General features: G+C 51.5%; 1 protein-coding gene across 1 annotated transcript in view; it reads left to right on the top strand.

Annotated features, from left to right (window-relative positions):
- The window catches only part of USP22 (ubiquitin specific peptidase 22), a 45,391-nt gene extending 31,895 nt beyond the window's left edge, over positions 1-13,496 (top strand). The window contains exons 8-13 of the mRNA XM_042966324.1: positions 1,911-2,069; positions 6,586-6,712; positions 7,603-7,694; positions 8,506-8,568; positions 9,487-9,636; positions 10,394-13,496. Coding sequence (XP_042822258.1) covers positions 1,911-2,069; positions 6,586-6,712; positions 7,603-7,694; positions 8,506-8,568; positions 9,487-9,636; positions 10,394-10,436 — 634 coding nt within the window. The 3' untranslated portion in view covers positions 10,437-13,496. The remainder of the gene's footprint in view (positions 1-1,910; positions 2,070-6,585; positions 6,713-7,602; positions 7,695-8,505; positions 8,569-9,486; positions 9,637-10,393) is intronic.
- The last annotated feature ends 4,734 nt before the right edge of the window (positions 13,497-18,230 follow it).

Raw genomic sequence — 18,230 nt, 5'->3', positions numbered from 1 at the left:
ATTTTCTCCAGAGTAGCGTCCCTGATTCTTTACAGCTGGAGCCTCTGCTTGGCATGCAGAGCTTTTATTTCCAGGAGCTTCAAGAAGGCACTGACTGGCGAGGTTGCAGGAACCCTCCCTTTCGACCTCAGCTCATGCTCCTGGTTTTTTTTTTTTTTTTTTTTTTTTTTTTTTCAGTTTTTTAAAAAACCTAGTCATGATCCCGTTAAAATTATTTCAGAACCTATGGGATTACCACTTGCACTTTGTATAGGATGGACTAGATACCAGAAGAGGGACAGTTTGCCTGTTACGAACACCGTTTTCTGTGACACAGCTTGTGTCATCGTGGGCCGTTGCTCTAAGCAGTGTTTAGACTCCCAGTTTTTCCTTCTTTTTTATTTTTTATTTTTTTAATCTTTTTCAACGTTTTTTATTTATTTTTGGGACAGAGAGAGACAGAGCATGAACGGGGGAGGGGCAGAGAGAGAGGGAGACACAGAATCGGAAACAGGCTCCAGGCTCCGAGCCATCAGCCCAGAGCCTGACGCGGGGCTCGAACTCACGGACCGCGAGATCGTGACCTGGCTGAAGTCGGACGCTTAACCGACTGCGCCACCCATGCGCCCCTTTTCCTTCTTTTTTAAAAGTTTTATTTATTTTTAAGAGAGCGCAAGCAGGAGAGGGGCAGAGAGAGGAGACAGAGGATCTGAAGTGGGCTCTGCACTGACAGCCGAAGTGGGGCCCGTGAGATCGTGACTTGGGCCAAAGTGGGACGCTCAACCAACTGAGCCACCCAGGTGCCCCTAGACTTACAGTTTTGAAGAACCTCCTCGTTGGCTCTGTGTTGCTGAACTCCTTCAGCAGGAGGTTGTCTTGGATTAATATCCTGTTTATTTTATTTTATTTTTTTAGTGTTTATTTTTGAGAGCAAGAGAGAAAGAGTGCGAGCTGGGGAGGGGCAGTGACAGAGGGAGACAGAGGATCCCAAGCAGGCTCTGCGCTGACAGTAGAGAGCCCGATGCGGGGCTCGAACTCACAAACTATGAGATCGTGACCTGAGCCGGAGTCCAACACTTAACCGACTGAGCCACCCAGGGGCCCCAATACCCTGCTTAAATATTTGTAGTAACATTCCAGTCTGTGAGTTTCCTTTCTGTGTCCTTTAAAATAAACCTCTTGGGGCGCCTGGGTGGCTCAGTCGGTTAAGCGTCCGACTTCAGCTCAGGTCACGATCTCGCGGTCCGTGAGTTCGAGCCCCGCGTCGGGCTCTGGGCTGATGGCTCAGAGCCTGGAGCCTGCTTCCGATTCTGTGTTTCCCTCTCTCTCTGCCCCTCCCCTGTTCATGCTCTGTCTCTGTCTGTCTCAAAAATAAATAAACATTAAAAAAATAAATTAATTAAATAAAATAAACCTCTCCACTAGAGGGAACCGGCTTTGTTACATAGAGCATTAAATGCTGCTGCCCGGCTGTGGGGCTGTGCCTGGTCGGTGTTCTCTCCACGTCAGGTGTGCTTGATGTCTCCATTCCACGTAGGCCCGCGGTTTCCAGCTCCCAGGCAAACATTCTGCGGTTCTCAGATGCTGCGGCCGCACATCCATCAATTCAGAGTCTCTGGACGTGGGGCCCAGAAGTTTTCTGTTTTTCACAAAAACCCCAAAATGATTGTGATGATCTCCTGGGTTTGGAAATGGTTGCTTTGGGAGCAACCTTTGCCTTAAGTGGTTTACGTGCTGTTCCTCTGTAGGGCCACCTTGGGGGCCCAGGACGTGGTGTGTGGGGGCACTCAGTGTGTTTTCTGACCTTGGATGCCCTTTGGATGAAAGGGCAGAGCTGTGAGAGGACGTCAAGGTGCCGTCCGCCAGGGGGTGCCCCTGAAGCTGCATGGCTGTCCCTTCTCAGCTCTGCGTTTATCTCCTCTTGCTTCTAGTGGAGTCTCCACCACCATCGACCCCTTCTGGGACATCAGTTTAGACCTGCCTGGCTCTTCCACCCCGTTCTGGCCCCTGAGCCCAGGCAGCGAGGGCAGCGTGGTGAATGGGGAAAGCCACGTAGCGGGAACCACTACGCTCACGGACTGCTTGCGAAGGTAAGAAAGCCGCCCGCGCTTCTGTAGAAGAAGAATGGTCTCTCCTTGCAGGCACTTGTCTCTCCTTGCCTTGAGGCTCTTTGGGGTAGTGGTTGGTCAGAGTAAAGTCCTGATAAATTCAGGGCTACCCCAGGGCCCCAGTAGTATTTTTATTCACATGCCCTGTGTAGACAACAAGGAAAGATGTGACAGCCTGCAGGTGGCTCCTGTGGTCTGTCACATGTTTGCACGATGACTAGAGATTTCTATTCAGCCGGCTTTGCTTGTAGCCTGTGTGTGGCACGGCTGCTTCCCTCCGCTCCCCACCCCGCCCCGTGTCCGTTAACAGGGAGCCACAGAGCAGAAGTTGAAGTTGAAGTTCCCTCACCTTCTGGGACTAATGCTCCTCACCCGAGTCTGGCCCCCCGCTGTGGCACATGGCCCTTCCTGGAGGCGATTAGCCTATTGTGGTGTTGTGTGTGTCCCTTTACCACACCACCGATTTCGACAAGTGCTGAAGTTTAGGGCAGGGTTGCTGTGAAACGTGTTAAGGTAGCTGGTGTCACCTGCAGTGTTGTGGAACGGAAGCCCTTCCCACGCTTTATTTTAATTGAGTTTAGTGTTCGACAACCTTTGTTGAATTAAAGGTTGCTGTAGATACGTTCTTGGGCGGAGGCGTTCCTTAAAAAGAGGGACAACCTTCTTGGCATTTATCTTGCCCTGTACGTCAGCAGGCTCACAGGCGCATGTGTAGAATTTTTCAGTGCATCGGCTTTGTCACACTGATAGGTCCAGATGTAAATGGGGCGTCAGACTTGTAATTTGGAAAACAAGCGAACGCTCAAAGCAAAAAACCCCACCATTTTCCAAGGGAGTCTTTACAACTCCGTTGAACTTAGTTGTGAATTTCAGTAAAACTGGAAGGTTGCCCACAGCGCAGAGGCAGGGAGGGAGCACTCGGCAAGCTGAGATGCACAGGGAGTGCCAGGTCGGGGCAGGAGTGCCGCGGAGCCAGGTCCCTGCCCGAGTGGCCAAGAAGAGGCGGAGCACATCTGTCTCCAGTTTGTGTCACTTGCAAAGGGTCCCTTTTCCAGTTCCGCTGTGGGAGTAGATGACGAAGCCGGCGGGGGTGTTTGTGATTCCGTGGCTGCAGAGACCCTCCCTCCTGAGTCTTCAGCAAGTGCCGGCGCGGCTAGGAGGCGGTCACCCCTCTGTAGCTGCCCTGAGGGAGCGCTCACTGTGCTCCCTGAACCCTTTGCGGAGGAGGTGGACTCTCAGCGGGACCACGAAGGCCTTCCTGAGAACGGGCCTGTCGCTTTCCTAGGTTTCCGTGTCCCCCTTTCTGTGGGCTCCGACTCTTTGTGTTGCTCTCAGTTCTGCTGCGTTTACGTGCTGTGTCTTCTCAGTGCGGAGGAGACGGCCTCATACCACCTCTGTGTGCCCCCGCGGCCCCTCCCGTGGCGATGGGCGTCTCGTAGACACGCGAGTGCGTGTGCGCCCGTGAGTGTGTGCGTGCCCGCGTATGCCAGGCCGGAGGGCTTGCGAGGCGGCAGACGGCACAAATGGACTCCGGTGAACTTAAGCGGGTAAAGGTACCAGGGAGTTCGCAGAATCCACAGGAAGGCTAAAGAAAAGCCTGCTCAGCAAGCGGGTGGTCTCCAGAAGAGGCTCGGCGACCAGCATCCGGAAGGTGCAGCCCGCTGCTGGGCCGGCTGCCCTCAGGTGCAGTTGAGATGCTGCTCCCTGACAGTACAAGTTCTTCCTGCACTTGCTTCTTTAGTATGATTTTTCCAGATACCGAGGCCTAATGACGGGCATCCGGCTGGTCAAGCCTAGGTCGTGTGCCCACCATGCAGGTGGGTGGGAAAAGCAACGACCTGGCTTTTGTGGTAAACCTCCATGAAGGGAGACAGCCCTGCCTCCCACCTAGGTTTGGAAATTCCCCGAACACGAGTGGAGGGTGAGCCGGATACATAATTGACAAGATCTGTGACCTGGGCTCTGTCGTCCTTCCATTCTTTACTTACGGCTATGTGAATTTGAAGCCAAATCCTCTTCGTGTCTGGCACCGTGGGACTTGTTCAGTACATTTTCTTGGCGCTGAAGCAGGTTTGGTTGACATATTTCGTGTCAGAAAGTTCACATAGTTTGGCAGAGATGACAGGGATTTGGGTGGGGGTAGGCGTGTTTCAGCTTAGGGGCACTGCACATGGAAAGAAAAATGACAGATGATTAGGAACTTCCAGAAGAATTAATGGGAAAACCTCAAAAGATGACTCTTGACTTACATGCACATGTTATTTTTTTGTAATTTTTTTGGTTTTTGGTTTTTGGTTTTTTTTGAGAGAGAAGAGAGAGCATGTACGAGGGGGAGAGGGGCAGCGAGAGAGGGAGACACAGAATCCGAAGCAGGCTCCGGTCTCTGAGCTGTCAGCACAGAGCCCCACACGGGGCTCGAACTCACGAGCTGTGAGATCATGACCTGAGCCAAAATCGGACACTTAACCGACTTAGCTGCCCAGGCACCCCCGTTAGTGCACATTGTATAAGCGTCTCATCGTGAGAAGCAGTGTGCTTATTGGTCAGTAGCTTAATCAAGACTAGGTAGTCAAGTGAATATAATTGGCATAAAGTGTGTGAATCAGATTTGAGGAGAGATGGAATGTTTCACCCACGGTCTGATTGACAAGCCCCAGAACGCTGCGTTTCGGGGAGTTGGAGCCTCTGTTACCGAGCAGAGTGTCTGGCTTTCGTTCCTTCTCTGGCGAGGTTGGTGCGGGGGCTCCATTAAGGAAGTGTTCTTTGCAGCCAGGCCTGGTAGGTTTGTTGCCCTGGGCGCTTGCTTTCCGCTGTCGATCACCTTTCTGAATGTTTGTAGGCCAGCAGAGTCTAGGCCTAATTTTAGCTGTGGGTTGGCATCGGGGTTCCAGATCTAGAAGTCAGTGTTCTTCCTGAGCGCACAGTGCTCTCTGCTCAGTAGTGACGCATGGTCTGAGTAGTCGAGCCTGGGCCTGCCATCGCCAGTGCTGGCTGGACCAGCTTGTGGAGACGCTAGGGAGGTGGGTGTGGCCCCTGGGGTGGCCCTGAGCAGTCTGGTTGGGATGGGGCCAGACTGTTTTGAGTTGGAAAATTGGATCGTGGGGTAGGGTTGTGGCGATTCAGGTATATCCAAAGTCTTCACTCTCAACACAGGTGCATTCTTCTCTCCCTCCAGTCAGGTATCCAGTATTCAAACTACCCTGATTGTTTTTATAAAAAACTATTTTGTGCACTTTGTTCAAATCAGGATCCCAGACTGGGACCACACATTACATTTGGTTGGTTGCTTTCACAGGTCCCTTCCCAATCCGTAGGCTTCCGCTCCCCCTTTTGTTTTCTTGCTGTTTCTGTGCTGAGAAGCTCGTTTTCCACAGAATTATGCACACTCTGGATTTTGTTGATTGCCTTTGTGGGCTAGTTCTCGCAGGTTACAGCGAACACAGATGCCTTGTTCCGTCCTTCTTCTCCCCAATGAGATCTAACTGCTCTCCTCAGATTTACACTTCCTGGGCACCACATGGGGCAGGCAGGGCCAGCGTTGGTCATAAGGGGGCGTCGTCGTGCCCCTAGTGAGATCCCAGAATTTCCAAAGCATAAACAAAGATTTCTAGGCCCAATGTGAAAACATGAATTTTATTTGTTTTTCAGCTTTAAACTTAAAAAATTTGGCATAAGTCCTATTGAAACATCCTGTTTCATGCGTTTTTCCCTCTAGTAACCACCACCTGTGACAGAAATGCTTGCCGACTTACTTAGTGCAACGTTTCTATTCTATGTTGTGATCTGTCTTCACCACTAGAAAATGTTCGTTTCCCCATTGTTTAGATTTAACTTTTGAGAGACAGATTCACATGCATTTATCTGAAATAACTGGATACCCTTTACTCTTTACCATTTCCCCCAGTGGTGACATCTTGTAAATTTAGAGTTCAAGATCACAACCACGGTACTGACATTGGTACCCAGCCCTGCATCGCGACTCACAGCCACTCCTCCTGCCCTCCCACCGCTGCTGTCTCTTAACCCCTGGCAGCGGGAATCTGTTCTCCATTTCTGTAAATTCAGTATTCCAAGAATGTTCTGTAAATGGAACCCTGGGACATGTAATTTTAGGGCCCCATTTACCTCCCCAGTCGTAATTCTCTGGAGATTCTTCCGGTTGTGTGGATCCATAGTTTGTCCCTTTCTGTTCCTGACTAGCAGTATTCCATGGTGTCACGTAACCTTTCGTACACTAAGGAACATCTGGGTTGCTTCTTTCGTGGTTTTTCTTTTGTTTTTTGTTTTGCTATTAAAGCAGATAAAACTGCTCAAAACATCTGTGTACAGTTTTTGTGTGAGCGTCATCTCCTTTTTCTGAAATCCAAACACCCCTGACTATACGCATGTTTTTAAGTAGGGAAATTAGCCGATCAAAAGTGGTAAAATAATTCTTTTCTGTCTTTTCCTTTTCTCACCTCTCCCACCTTTTTTTCCTAAAAATACAAATGTCTCATAGATTTACGAGACCAGAGCACTTAGGAAGCAGCGCCAAGATCAAGTGTAGCGGCTGCCATAGCTACCAGGAGTCCACTAAGCAGCTCACCATGAAGAAACTGCCCATCGTAGCCTGCTTTCATCTCAAAGTAAGTTTTCCAGGGGCAGACTCCATATTTAATCCCCAGTACAACTGAGAGCCTCTTGGTCTGGTGTAGGAAGTATGTCTTGTAACTGCGGTGACTCGGGAAAGAACACTGGAGAAACCAGAGGGTGGTAAGTTGTAACTCTTTCCCCGTCTTCTGTTGCCCAGAGAGGCTTGTGGTAAACGAAAGTAATGACTTCATGATGAAAATAGGATGTGAGTTGCTCTACTGGGGTGGGGGGGGTTAAAATTTTACTTCTCCTCCCACCCGGATTCTTACCCCCTCGACATCAGTTTTCTGTTGTCCTTTTACTTTTTAAAAGCAAACAAGACCCTTAGCATTATGATCCAGTCCAGGGGTGGGTCAGCTTTTTCTGTAAAGGGTCAGACAGTACATATTTTAGGTTTCACAGCCACACAGAACCTTTGTTTTCTAATCTTTGTTTTATTTTATGGCCCTTTCAAAAACAAAAAACAAAACCGAACCATTCCTGGCTTTCTAGCTGGATTTGGTGGCCCGAGTCTAGGCAGAGGAATGTCTTTGTCTGGTGAAAAGAACAGTATGTTCCTTTTTGCTCCCAGACGTTACGGATATTCTGTTTTCTACTACCTTGCACTTTGCCGCGTTTGTCGTAGGATTACTTTTTTGTACGCTTGGTGTCGATCACTTTGGACAATCCCATCGTTTCAAGACTTCGTTTTTGAACTGTATAAATTAGATTTGTATGGATTAATATCATGTTGCTGAATCTGTTAGCTCTAGACGTGGCCGAAGGGCAATTCAGAAAGGGAAAGCCCACTTTTGGGAGTGCACAGAGAGGCACCATCAGGGGAGACCCTTAGAGCTTCATCCTCTTCCTTCTCTCCCCCCACCCCCACCCCAAATTTCTGTAGCGATTTGAACACTCGGCCAAACTGAGGAGGAAGATCACCACGTATGTGTCCTTTCCCCTGGAACTGGACATGACCCCCTTCATGGCGTCCAGGTACGAAAGGGTTTGTTAAGCCGTATCTGTGATCAGGAGGGTGTGGTTCTATGGGGTCAGTGATTGGCACTGGGGTCCCGATGAGCCGGTTTAGACATTGATGTATCCATACGTGCTAAAACTGAATTGTTATCCTGATCTTGACCCAAGACACATTTTAGTTTCCTCAGATGTGCTGCTTCAGCTTTGGGTTCTCCCTAGTGATCCTCGATCAGGTTTCAGACTTGGCAGGTTGTCGAGGTGGGATCACCGCGAGAAAACAGCATGATCGCCGGTGGGACTGATGTTGGCTACAGATAAACACAGTTGATTTTAGAGTTGTAGATTCCATTTCTCTTGTTTTCAAGTCTTGATATCCTAGACCACCTCAAATCTATCCTCCAAGTAAGGGCAACCTTCCCTAATATGTTAGACATGTGTTAGTTTCCTAGGCCACTGTAACAAATTACCACAAACTTGGCCTGAGGCAGCAAGGTGTCGCCACAGCCGCTCATCCTTGGAAGCGCCTGGGGAAGACTCTGTTCCTTGCCGGGACATGGGGTCAGTTCGATCTGGGCTGGCTCTGCGCCTTGTGGCAGACGCTCTGGGCAGGTCAGTTCGCCAGCCTAAGCCTCCCATCGCCTCACCTTCACCTGGGCATAGTCTGCCCCTAGAAGGGAGAGCTGCTGGAAGACCTAGAAAGCAGGTCTGGAGCGTACCTGGTGCCGCGTCTGGGGTAGGAGGCCCCGGTCGTGGTGGTACATCATTTGAGCCAGGCGTCTGCTTGGTTATTATTTCCAACGATGCTGAGTCTTGCTCCTGTTTCTTACAGCAAAGAGAGCAGGATGAACGGACAGTACCAGCAGCCAACGGATAGTCTCAATAATGACAATAAGTAAGTGGCACCTTGTGGGGTTGCCCTGGGCATCTCCAAGGTGGGGGGTGAGGTGCGGGACCTCCGGTAGGCCTGGCAGGGAGGGCCCCGTGGTGGCAGCCCTCCTGTTTCTTTCGGCCCCTGGCCCGCTGCCTGTCTTGCTGCCCCCCGACCCCTGTTGAAGACGCTTAAGCCCTGTTAGGAAGGGACTTTTCACAGCTGCACCATAAACCTCCCTGATGTAGGAGCCTGACCTGTCTCTCCTGGCTTCTGTGCATGCACGAGGGTCATCCTGGCCCCTGCATTTCTAGAGCGAAGGCTCGGAGTCTGAATTGTAGGCCTCTTGGCCTCTGCCTTCACTGGCATTGCAATAAGGTCTCTGTTCTTTTTTTTTTTTACGTTGAATTTATTTTAGAGAGAGAGAGCACAAGAGCGTGCACGAGCGGGGGCAGGGAGGAAGAGAAAGGGAGACACAGAATCCAAAGCAGGCTCCAGGCTCTGAGCTGTCAGCGTAGACCCCGACGTGGGGCTCGAACCCATGAACCATGAGATCATGAGCTGAAAGCAGACGCTTGACCAGCTGAGCCACCCAGGCGCCCCAAAGCCTCTGTTGTTTCCTCCACCACCCTTTTTACTGGTGGTGTGGTAGAAAGCACAAGGCAGAGCGTGGTTCCAGTACCCCCAGGACGGATTGCTGTCCCCACTTCCACTAAAATGTGGTTCCCACAAAGCAGCCCGAGAGCCAAGTGGGGCTAGGCAGGCTTTCTTTCCCTCCGTGCTGCAGCTCTCATTCCTGGGGTGTTCCCATTTAGTGTCAGGGGGCTACTGACTGCAAGGCTTCTGGCCGCTTCAGACTATGTGGTTTCCGACCGTGATACCACTGAGCTAACCACGCCCCCTCCCCACCCCTCTGTCCCCTCACCCTTGCTCCCACGCTAGGTACTCCCTGTTTGCGGTAGTTAACCACCAAGGGACCTTGGAGAGCGGCCACTACACCAGCTTCATCCGGCAGCACAAGGATCAGTGGTTCAAATGTGACGATGCCATCATCACCAAGGCCAGCATCGAGGACGTGCTGGACAGCGAGGGGTATGTCTGGGTAGCAGCTGACTCCCCGAGTGTGTAGCCATTCAGGGATTTTCACCGTCAGTCACTGAAGTAATGAGGCTTGTTCTGGACAGGACACCAGCCTGGGTCGGTCGCTGGCCAGGAGAGGATACTCCTTTTGGTCACTCTGGATCGTACCTTAATTCAGACCACGCAGTCATTTATTTTACCCACGACGTGAGCTGACACATCAGTTCTCGGGGAGCTCATTCTTCTCTACCCATCGTATTCCTCCTTGGCCCCCCGCTTTGTTAAATCCCTATTCCTCCTAAGGCTGTCAGTGGGATCCCAGCCCCAGGGGTGGGCTGGGATGAGCCGCCGTGAACTCTGTGAGGCATCTGCCCTTTGTGTTTACTTGCAGCAGGGAGGCCTCTTGCTAGAATCGGTGTGGAATTTGTGTTGAGAGCACGGTTTGTGGGCCTGAGGAGGCCACCCAAAGGGGCGGGTTTGGACTAGATGCCGTTGCGGGGTCTCACCCAGAGAAGCGGGAGGCAGGACTGATGGGGCTCACGACTTGCCGGTGGGCAGGTGGGAGGATGGGCTTGGGGCTCCAGCGTTAGGCGGGGGCAAGGACCCTCCCCCTTGGGAACTAAGACTCAAAACCCAGCCAAGCAAGCAGTCAGACTGGCAGCGTGTGCCAAGGCCACCGTGCAAGGCCAGTGGCAGGTTGGGGGGGGTGGTTTTGTTTTCCCTTCTCATGAGTTAGAACATAAGCTTGCTTTCCTCTTCGCCTCCTCAGGTACCTGCTGTTCTACCACAAACAGTTCCTGGAATACGAGTAGCCTTATCTGCGGCCGGACAGGAGAGATGAGGGCGATGAGTTGGCAGAGCCTCACAGAACGGTCCCCGTCCTCCCCGACTGCATGACGCCACCTCCCCCCACGGAAGCGCCCCCAAGAGCGCCGGCTTCTTCCGTGGCCTGGGCCCAGCGGCGGCCCGGGTCGGTGCCTGGGGGGTCGTGGCGTTGGCATGGATGAGCGCTGCGCTCGGAAGGAGGCCCTGGGGACCGCACCACGGAAGCATTTAAAGGCGGGTGTGCGCTGCGTGGGCGGGGGCAGAGTGGCCGCGTCCCTGGTGTCTCCTGTGCTCCTCAAGAAAATGTGCGGGGGCCGGGGTGGGGGGGGGTTCCATTTTTAAATCGTGGGTCCATTAAAGCAGGAAAGTAGAGGAGCCAAAGACACTGCGTGAGGACAAAGGACTTTGCAAGTACCTTTCTCTCTGTGAGTTTAGTATTATATATATAGTGTGGAACTCTTAGCCGCCGTCTTGTCAGCAGATACAGAGAACCCCCCCCCGCCCCCCCCCCGAGCCTGTGGAACCGAAGACACACTCCCTGGGGTTTCCAGGCACATCTGTTCTGCAGATAACTTAGCATCAAACTGCATGTGGAAGCGTCCGCCCAGGTGTTCTCTCTTGGTTTGTTGTTTTTTGTTTTTTTTTTTTTAGAAATAGGCACTTTCTAATCCTCCCTCCCCTTTTCTCTCTTTTTCCACGATGGTGACTTTCATAAACGTAATGGTAGTAACGTGAATGAATTACTGAATTTATACTGAAGTTGAGGTCGTTTCCCTTTATTCTCTCGAGAGTGAATCTTGCTTCTGAATCAGGGCCGATTTTGTTGCTTCCCCTCCGCCCTTCCCTCCGGAAGTGTCCGTGTCCTGGTTTTAACCAGGCAGACGCAGCAGAGGAGAATCAGGCTGCAGCTAAGTGTCTCTGTCGTATTAACCTTTTGAGTAAATGAAGTGTTTTCAGTGGCTTCTTCGTTTCCCTTCCTCATACTTTGTCCTGTCGCCGCTTGGCGGCTCCCGTGGGGGACTGAAGCGGGAGCGGCCCCCGGTGGGGCCTGCTTTCATTGCCGTGTGCCTCTGCTCTGCATTTGGTGTAGTTTGAATTGGTAGCAGGGAGAAAATGGCTTTGTGATCGAGCTGGGGGGGAGAGGGAGGAGCCGCTTGAGGAGATGGAAACACTTTGCATTGTTCCTTGTAAGATACCTTGCATGCATCTGTCTGTCCAAACCCAAGCTTAGATTGTCCGCTTCTGAGAACTTACCAACCCAGAGATGTGGAGGAGGAAATGCTGCTTTAGCATATGATTCGTGCAACAAGCAGTGCTTGTCCCCGGAGCCTGGTCTGCATCTGAACTGTGGAATGTTCTTTCCTGGAGAGGAGGAGAATCCTGTTTCAGGCTCAGCACGCCGTTTCGTACAGAGCCAGGTGGTAAATATTTCAGGCTTTGTGGGCCAAGTGGTCTCTGCCACAGGTAATACATAAAGACGTGAGTGTGGCTGCGTTCCAGGAAACCTTCCCGTGGACGCTGAAATTGGACAGTTTTCACATGTCATGAAATTTTTTTTCCTGCTACATAAAAATGTACAAACTGTTCTTAGCCGGCAGGCCGTGCGGGAACAGCGGACCACATCCAGCTCATTAGCCTAGTCAATTGAGGAAGTGGTAGCAACAGCAGGAGTGGAGTAGTTACTGCTCAGCGTGGAAGATGCTAGAATACGTGAAACAGCAGTCATCTGCTGCAGCAGCATCACACGTGACGGACTCCCTAGTGATGCAGTTTTTAAAGCACTTGCTCAGTTCGTTCTCATTTTAGGAATAAGTGTTTGAAGATAGCAGGCGTCATCAGAAATACGGACGGGTGCAGATTTCCAGAAATGGCCACGTGTGCTGAGTGTGTGTGTGTGTGTGACAGAGAGAGAGGCCGGCTGTGTTGTGAAGATGTCTTTTGGGGAGAGCCGTTGCCCGTTAATAAGGAGCACCCTGGGAGAAGAGCTGACTTGGCCTGCAGAGTTCTGAGCCATGTGCTTTGCTGCCTTGTGGCCTGGCTTTACTGGATTGTTCTGGGTTTTCTGGCAGGTTCCCTGTGGTCCGGTCAGCCCTGCTTCCCCCGTCTGTCGCTGCTCGTGTTCAGGAGCTCGGCTGCTCCAAGAACAGGAGGACTGGGGACAGACAGGCCACGTTAACCTTTGTAGACATTAAATGCTTATACCCAAATGAATCCTCTGCCTTCCCTTTGGCCCTGGCGCTCTCTGCCTGTGCCGGGAAGCCCCCCGTGGCAGGAGGAACTGGCCAAGCTGTTACCGCAGGGGTTGCCCTCTCCCCGTGCCGCCAGCAGGGCATCCTGCCGTCGGCGTTTTCGTGTGAATTTACCACGTTAGGAACAAAATCCTCCGTGACGGACCTGGGAATTTTTCCTTTTGCTCCCGATCCAGCTGTGAAATTCCAGAAAATGGCTTTCTTATTTCCTAGTAACCACCCCTGTATAGGTGTTCAGGTCGTTACCAAGTGCGTCTGACACTAAGGGGTCACTGGGTGACCTCCCCCCCACCCCCACCCCCGCGCCCCCACCAGTGTTTTTAAAACACCTGCCTTTCTGAGATGTTGGCAGTCATTTCCATGCTCCACGGTGAGACCAGCTTTCCATCTTCAGAGTCTGCTGTGCGTTCTGAGCAGTGTCCGGGCCGGGGCAGCGGGGCAGGCGGCCCGAGCGGCCGGGCCTCTGCTCCAGGGCGAAGGACAGTCTGAGGTCTCCTTCCTGCGGCAGCGCCCCCGCCCCCACGACACGTCGCCCCGTGCTGTTGTAGTTTGGCTTGGTGTGTATGCTCTCACCGGGTAAAATTGCCATTCTTTTGACGATTCAAGTGACTGTTTCATTTACTATAACCTTGAAAACGAAAATCGTGAGAAAAAGATTCCAATGATCGTGCTGTGGATTTTATTACCAAGATGTTTACACCCCCCTCTTACCTGTCATTTTAAGGAACTGTCGACCCTTCTACCTTAATGGCTTGTAGTCTTTCCTATGTCATAATAAAGCTACATTTTCTTCCGAAATCTGGCCAGCTCTTCTGTTACTAATGACGGCAGCTGAAAAGGGCACGGTGGATGAGTGGCCACACCGTGTGGATGCCTGGGCACACTTTGTCGTGACGGGAACCCCGCCAAGGTCCGCGGCCAGACCTCATGCTTGGTTTGGACCAGTCTAGCGACTGCTCTGAGTGTGGGGGAGTCCACACACCCCACGTTTCCTCATGTCCTGTGATGGGCTCACTGCTCTTTGGCCCACTCCTCTTGTGGGGACATATCCATGGACTCAGGACAACCGTGGGCTTTCAGGAGCTTCTTTAAATTCAGGAATCCTTACCAGGGTTCGACGACAGGATCCGGGACGTGGTATAACGATACGTGTGGTTTTGCAGTCAGCTCCCCAAATGAGAAAATAGCGTGTAGAAATAAGGAGAAAATGTGTCCAGTTTGCACTGCCCTTGATTCTGTAATTGGTACAGGACCGTAGTTGACATTCGTGACATCCTTCTTCCCCTCCAACCTCCCCACTTCCCTTGTCCTCAGAACCTCCCCCAGCTGGTTATTACCTGGTTGACCCAGACCTTCATGGCGGAATTGTTCTTTTTTAGAGACCTTTGCTGCAAGTTCCTTTACTTCCCTTACATGCAAATACCAAGAGATGCCAGAGAATCACTCTGGGTCCTAGGCTCTCTTCAAATGAACTGGAACCAGCATTGTGACCCTCAGGGGAAGTTTTATCCCCCTTAAGGTCTAAGACCATCAAACCAGCAATGCCCAAACTTTCCTGGCCTAGAATAAAAAGATTCTGTAATTGGGTTCTTAAGTATAAGACTGGAAAGTGTCAACCCCACTCCTGCACCTTATCCTCAGACCCCTGTATTCTGGCTGCAGTGAGGGGGGAGGGGCATCTGCAGTGGATAATAGCCTCTGGTTAAATGCATAGAAGTCACGTAGCAGTCGTTAGTTTGGTGACCTTGGGCAGGGCAAGTTTAAGATGTTGAGCCTATTCTAGTCCCCACCCGTCTTGATGGCCACTTAGTTCACGGGTCCATCCAGCAAGCATGGTGACTGGGGAAGGACCCTGACTACATTTACAAGGCAGGCCATTTTGTCCCCCTGATCATTAATAGCCTCCCCTCTAGGGGTTTTCTGGCAGGCACACATGGATACACACATCCTCACAGCCTGTGCCCATTTTGAGAGGTCTGTCCCCAACCAGACCTTGTCACTAATCTTTGAATCCTGCTCCAGATGCTTGACTATCCAGCCAAGCTGTTAGCAATTCACCGCAAGTCCATGTAGATCAGTATTTTTGGCCCCATCTCATTCCAGACAAGGCGGATAACCAGACGTACGGCTCAGAGTTCCCCTCGGAGGACTTTCCTTCGTCACTGTCCTTAAGTGTCCTCAGTCATCTGGCCACAAAAAACGATGCCATGCAGCAGGTGTCCGCTGAAAGTCTGAGACACCTACTCCTGCAGTTTACCTTCCGGACGTGCCCACGCTCCCCCTTTGACGTGCCCTTTCTGCCAGACGGTGGATGGCTGCTGTGCACGCCCAGCCTTAAGGCCGAACGGGTCAGACAACACTCCTTTCGTTATGGGAGGGCCAGGCTGCATGGTCAACTGGCGTCCTGTGATTACTTGCCCGGGCTGCTGCGTCTAAGGAACAAGCAGAAGCTGTTTCTAGAAAGCGCGTATATCTGCAGAGGAGGACATAGATTGGAGTTGCTCTGAAATCCTGGAGCTCTATGCTGTTTCTCTCCTATTGGTCCTTGCTGGAGTGTCCATAAAGCATCCTTACTTGCCAGGGACACTTTAAGTATCCTTGGATCTTCTGGATCATAAGATTGGAGTGGTAGTACAACATGTGTGACAGCCTGAACTTGGGTCCTACTTGACACTGGGAGCCATATGGAGCCTCTGTAGGTGGATCGAGTTAACACACTCAGATGCGGTGTAAGCTGCCTCCAACACGCAACACCTGTCAGCCGTTGTTTTTGCACAGTAGGTGGTGCGAGTGGAGGCAATTTGTCCTTCACCTTGAGGAGGCTATCTTGATAGGCTTCAGACTGCTGAACCCCCAGAAACTTCATTGAGTTGGGGACCCCTGAGTTTTGGGGAGCGTATTTCTCATGCTTTAGTTCCCTTGCCTTACTAAAGCTCTGTAGAATTTACTACCTCCTGCTTATCAGATGCGGTCAGCAAAATGTCATCAGTATGGTGGACCAGAGCAATGAATTCTGGAACAACAAGGTGGTCAATGTGTATGTAGACTCTTGGAGCAGAAAGGTGAATTAATGTGGCCCCAAGTGTATACCATGAAGGTATGCTGTTGGCCCTGACAAGTAAAAGCAGACTGCCGTGGTGGTCCTTACAAATGGGTATGGGAGAAACATGCATCAACCAGGTAAGTTGGACGCATAGTTAGTGCCGGGCGCCATGTTGGTTTGCTCCAGGAAAGCTGTCACTACCTCTGTGACAGCAGCTGCAGTTGGACAGCACTGGATTAGGTTTATAGTAGTCTGCCATTGTTCTCTCACATCTTCAGCACAGGCCGTGCAGGGGAGTTAAGTGGGAATGTGATAGGTATTATCACTGCTGCGTCTTTTAATTCTTTGGTGGGGCGTTACCCTTGGAAATCCCCCGACTACATATTGCTTCCTGGTGTGTGGTCCTGCTGGGGAGGTGAAGTTGCAGGAATTTCCACATAATCCTTCCAACCACAGTAGCCCTCGTGTAGCAGATAAAAAGTCAATACAGGGATCCTGCTAATGGCCAAGGATATGCACTATACACTTGGGAACTGGGGAATTAACCCCAGAGTAGACGGAACAGATTTCCATTAAAAAAACATTGTATGTACAATTTCTGGACAGACTCTCTGAGAACCGGTACATGTTTCCCTGTGCTCTCTTTCCCCCTCTGCCTCCACTGGCAGTGTTCGGTTAAGGAGTGTCCATCAACCAGAATGTCCTGGATAAAGAATGACATGGAGGAGAACCTGTAGGCTGGACGGACAGGTTACGTGAGCAAAAAATACTTGTTTTTTTTTTTTAAAAAAAAAAAGCTATTGTCTTGGGCTGCATCGATAAAAGAATGATATGTAGAAATGCAGATGGGCCAGATCTAGTCTTTTCGTATCCACAGCACTTAACATAGTGTCTGGTCCGTAATATTCGTGGACTCTCCTACTCAGCCTGGGACTCCGGTCCCAAGAGAATATCTCAAGTGGAATATGACGCTGAGCAAAAAGGGGCCAGGTCCTGTCCCCAAGGAACTTACGGGAAGGGAAGTAAGCGCTGACATAGTATCTGTGAGACATGCGGACAAACTCAGGTGACTGTGCTCTGGAAACCTTACAGGGCTCTTGGGAGCCTAGTTGAGGAAGTGACATTCAGCAGGACAGGGTAATGGTGCGGGTGAGGTGGCTCTGTTGATTAGAGGGCAGTTACTAGAGCCACTGACGAGCAGCTCTCCAGAGGAGGAACCGAGTGCTTCAGGCCTGGGGGTCCTGGGGCGTGCACCACAGTGCCCATCACGCTCAGTGACATCTCTGACTCCTGGGACTCTCCGATTCGTGCATTAATACAGGCACATGGTCCCATCCCGCGGCAGGCACGATGGCCAGTGGAATCCAGAGCAGACCCGAAGCATCAACCTGGACCAATTTCACAGGGCAGGACGGTTTCCTCCCTGGCTCTCTCCGGGTCCCCGGCTCCCCCCCACACACAGCTCTGCCAGTGAGGGAGGCGTACTCCACCTTTTCCATGGGAAGAAATGTATCCGCCTGAAACCTTGTGCACTTTATCCCAATGTGGGGGCCATCTAAATTTGAGACCAATACGCTTCATGCCACAAATTTGTTTTTGTTGTTGTTTAAATTTTTTAAATGTTTATTTTTGAGAGAGAGAGAGACAGAGTGCGAGCAGGGGAGGGGTGGGAGGGGGCTGGACACAGAATCCGAAGCAGGCTCCAGCTCCTGAGCTGTGAGCACAGAGCCTGATGCGGGGCTCGAACCCATGAACCGTGAGCTCATGACCTGAGCCGAAGTCGGACGCTTAACTGACTGAGCCACCCAGGCGCCCCTTCATGCCACGAATTTGTGAAGACTAACACGGGCCAAGGAGAGCTCCCCGAGACCCCCTCCATCCTGTCTCGGTCTGCTTCCAGAAAGAGCGGTTCGGTGTAGCAGGAAAGACTCTTCTCAGGGGACAAGAGATGACCCCTCTAGTTGGGGCTCCGTGCTCTCTGGCAGTGCCTCCTGCGGCTCGAGACTCTCTTGAGGAAGAGGCAGAGCTTAAAACGGGTGGTCGGGAATCTCCCTCCCAACCCTGACGTTGGATGAGTCTAAAGATTTTTTTCTCCCTGCTTCTCCTGGTGGTGAAACCAGTCACCAACGGATGTAAATGCCGGTAGCTAAGAGAGGAAGAGGAAGGGTAAATAAGTTGCCTCTTTGTAGGATGTTCAAACTAGAAATGACTTTAGCAATGATCACGTTGGGCTCCTGAATTCATTCATTTGGCAACTGTTTGACACCCGCAGGGCTCGGACTGTTCTGGATACTAGGAAGGGAGAGGCCACAGTCCCGCTCTCATGGAGCGTCCGGTCTGATGGGGACACATATGTGTCAGGCTGCGTAGAAGAGACAGGCTCAGGGGCCAGAGCGGGACAGCAGTGGGCATGCTGTTGACACAGGTGGTCAAATGGCTCTCCCATTAGACGACCTCGGGGCAGGGACCTGAATGAAGGGAGACTGAGC

This window comes from Panthera tigris, chromosome E1, assembly GCF_018350195.1.
Source record: "Panthera tigris isolate Pti1 chromosome E1, P.tigris_Pti1_mat1.1, whole genome shotgun sequence".
NCBI classification, from domain to species: Eukaryota; Metazoa; Chordata; class Mammalia; order Carnivora; family Felidae; genus Panthera; species Panthera tigris.
This window is presented reverse-complemented; position numbering and strand designations above follow the sequence as displayed.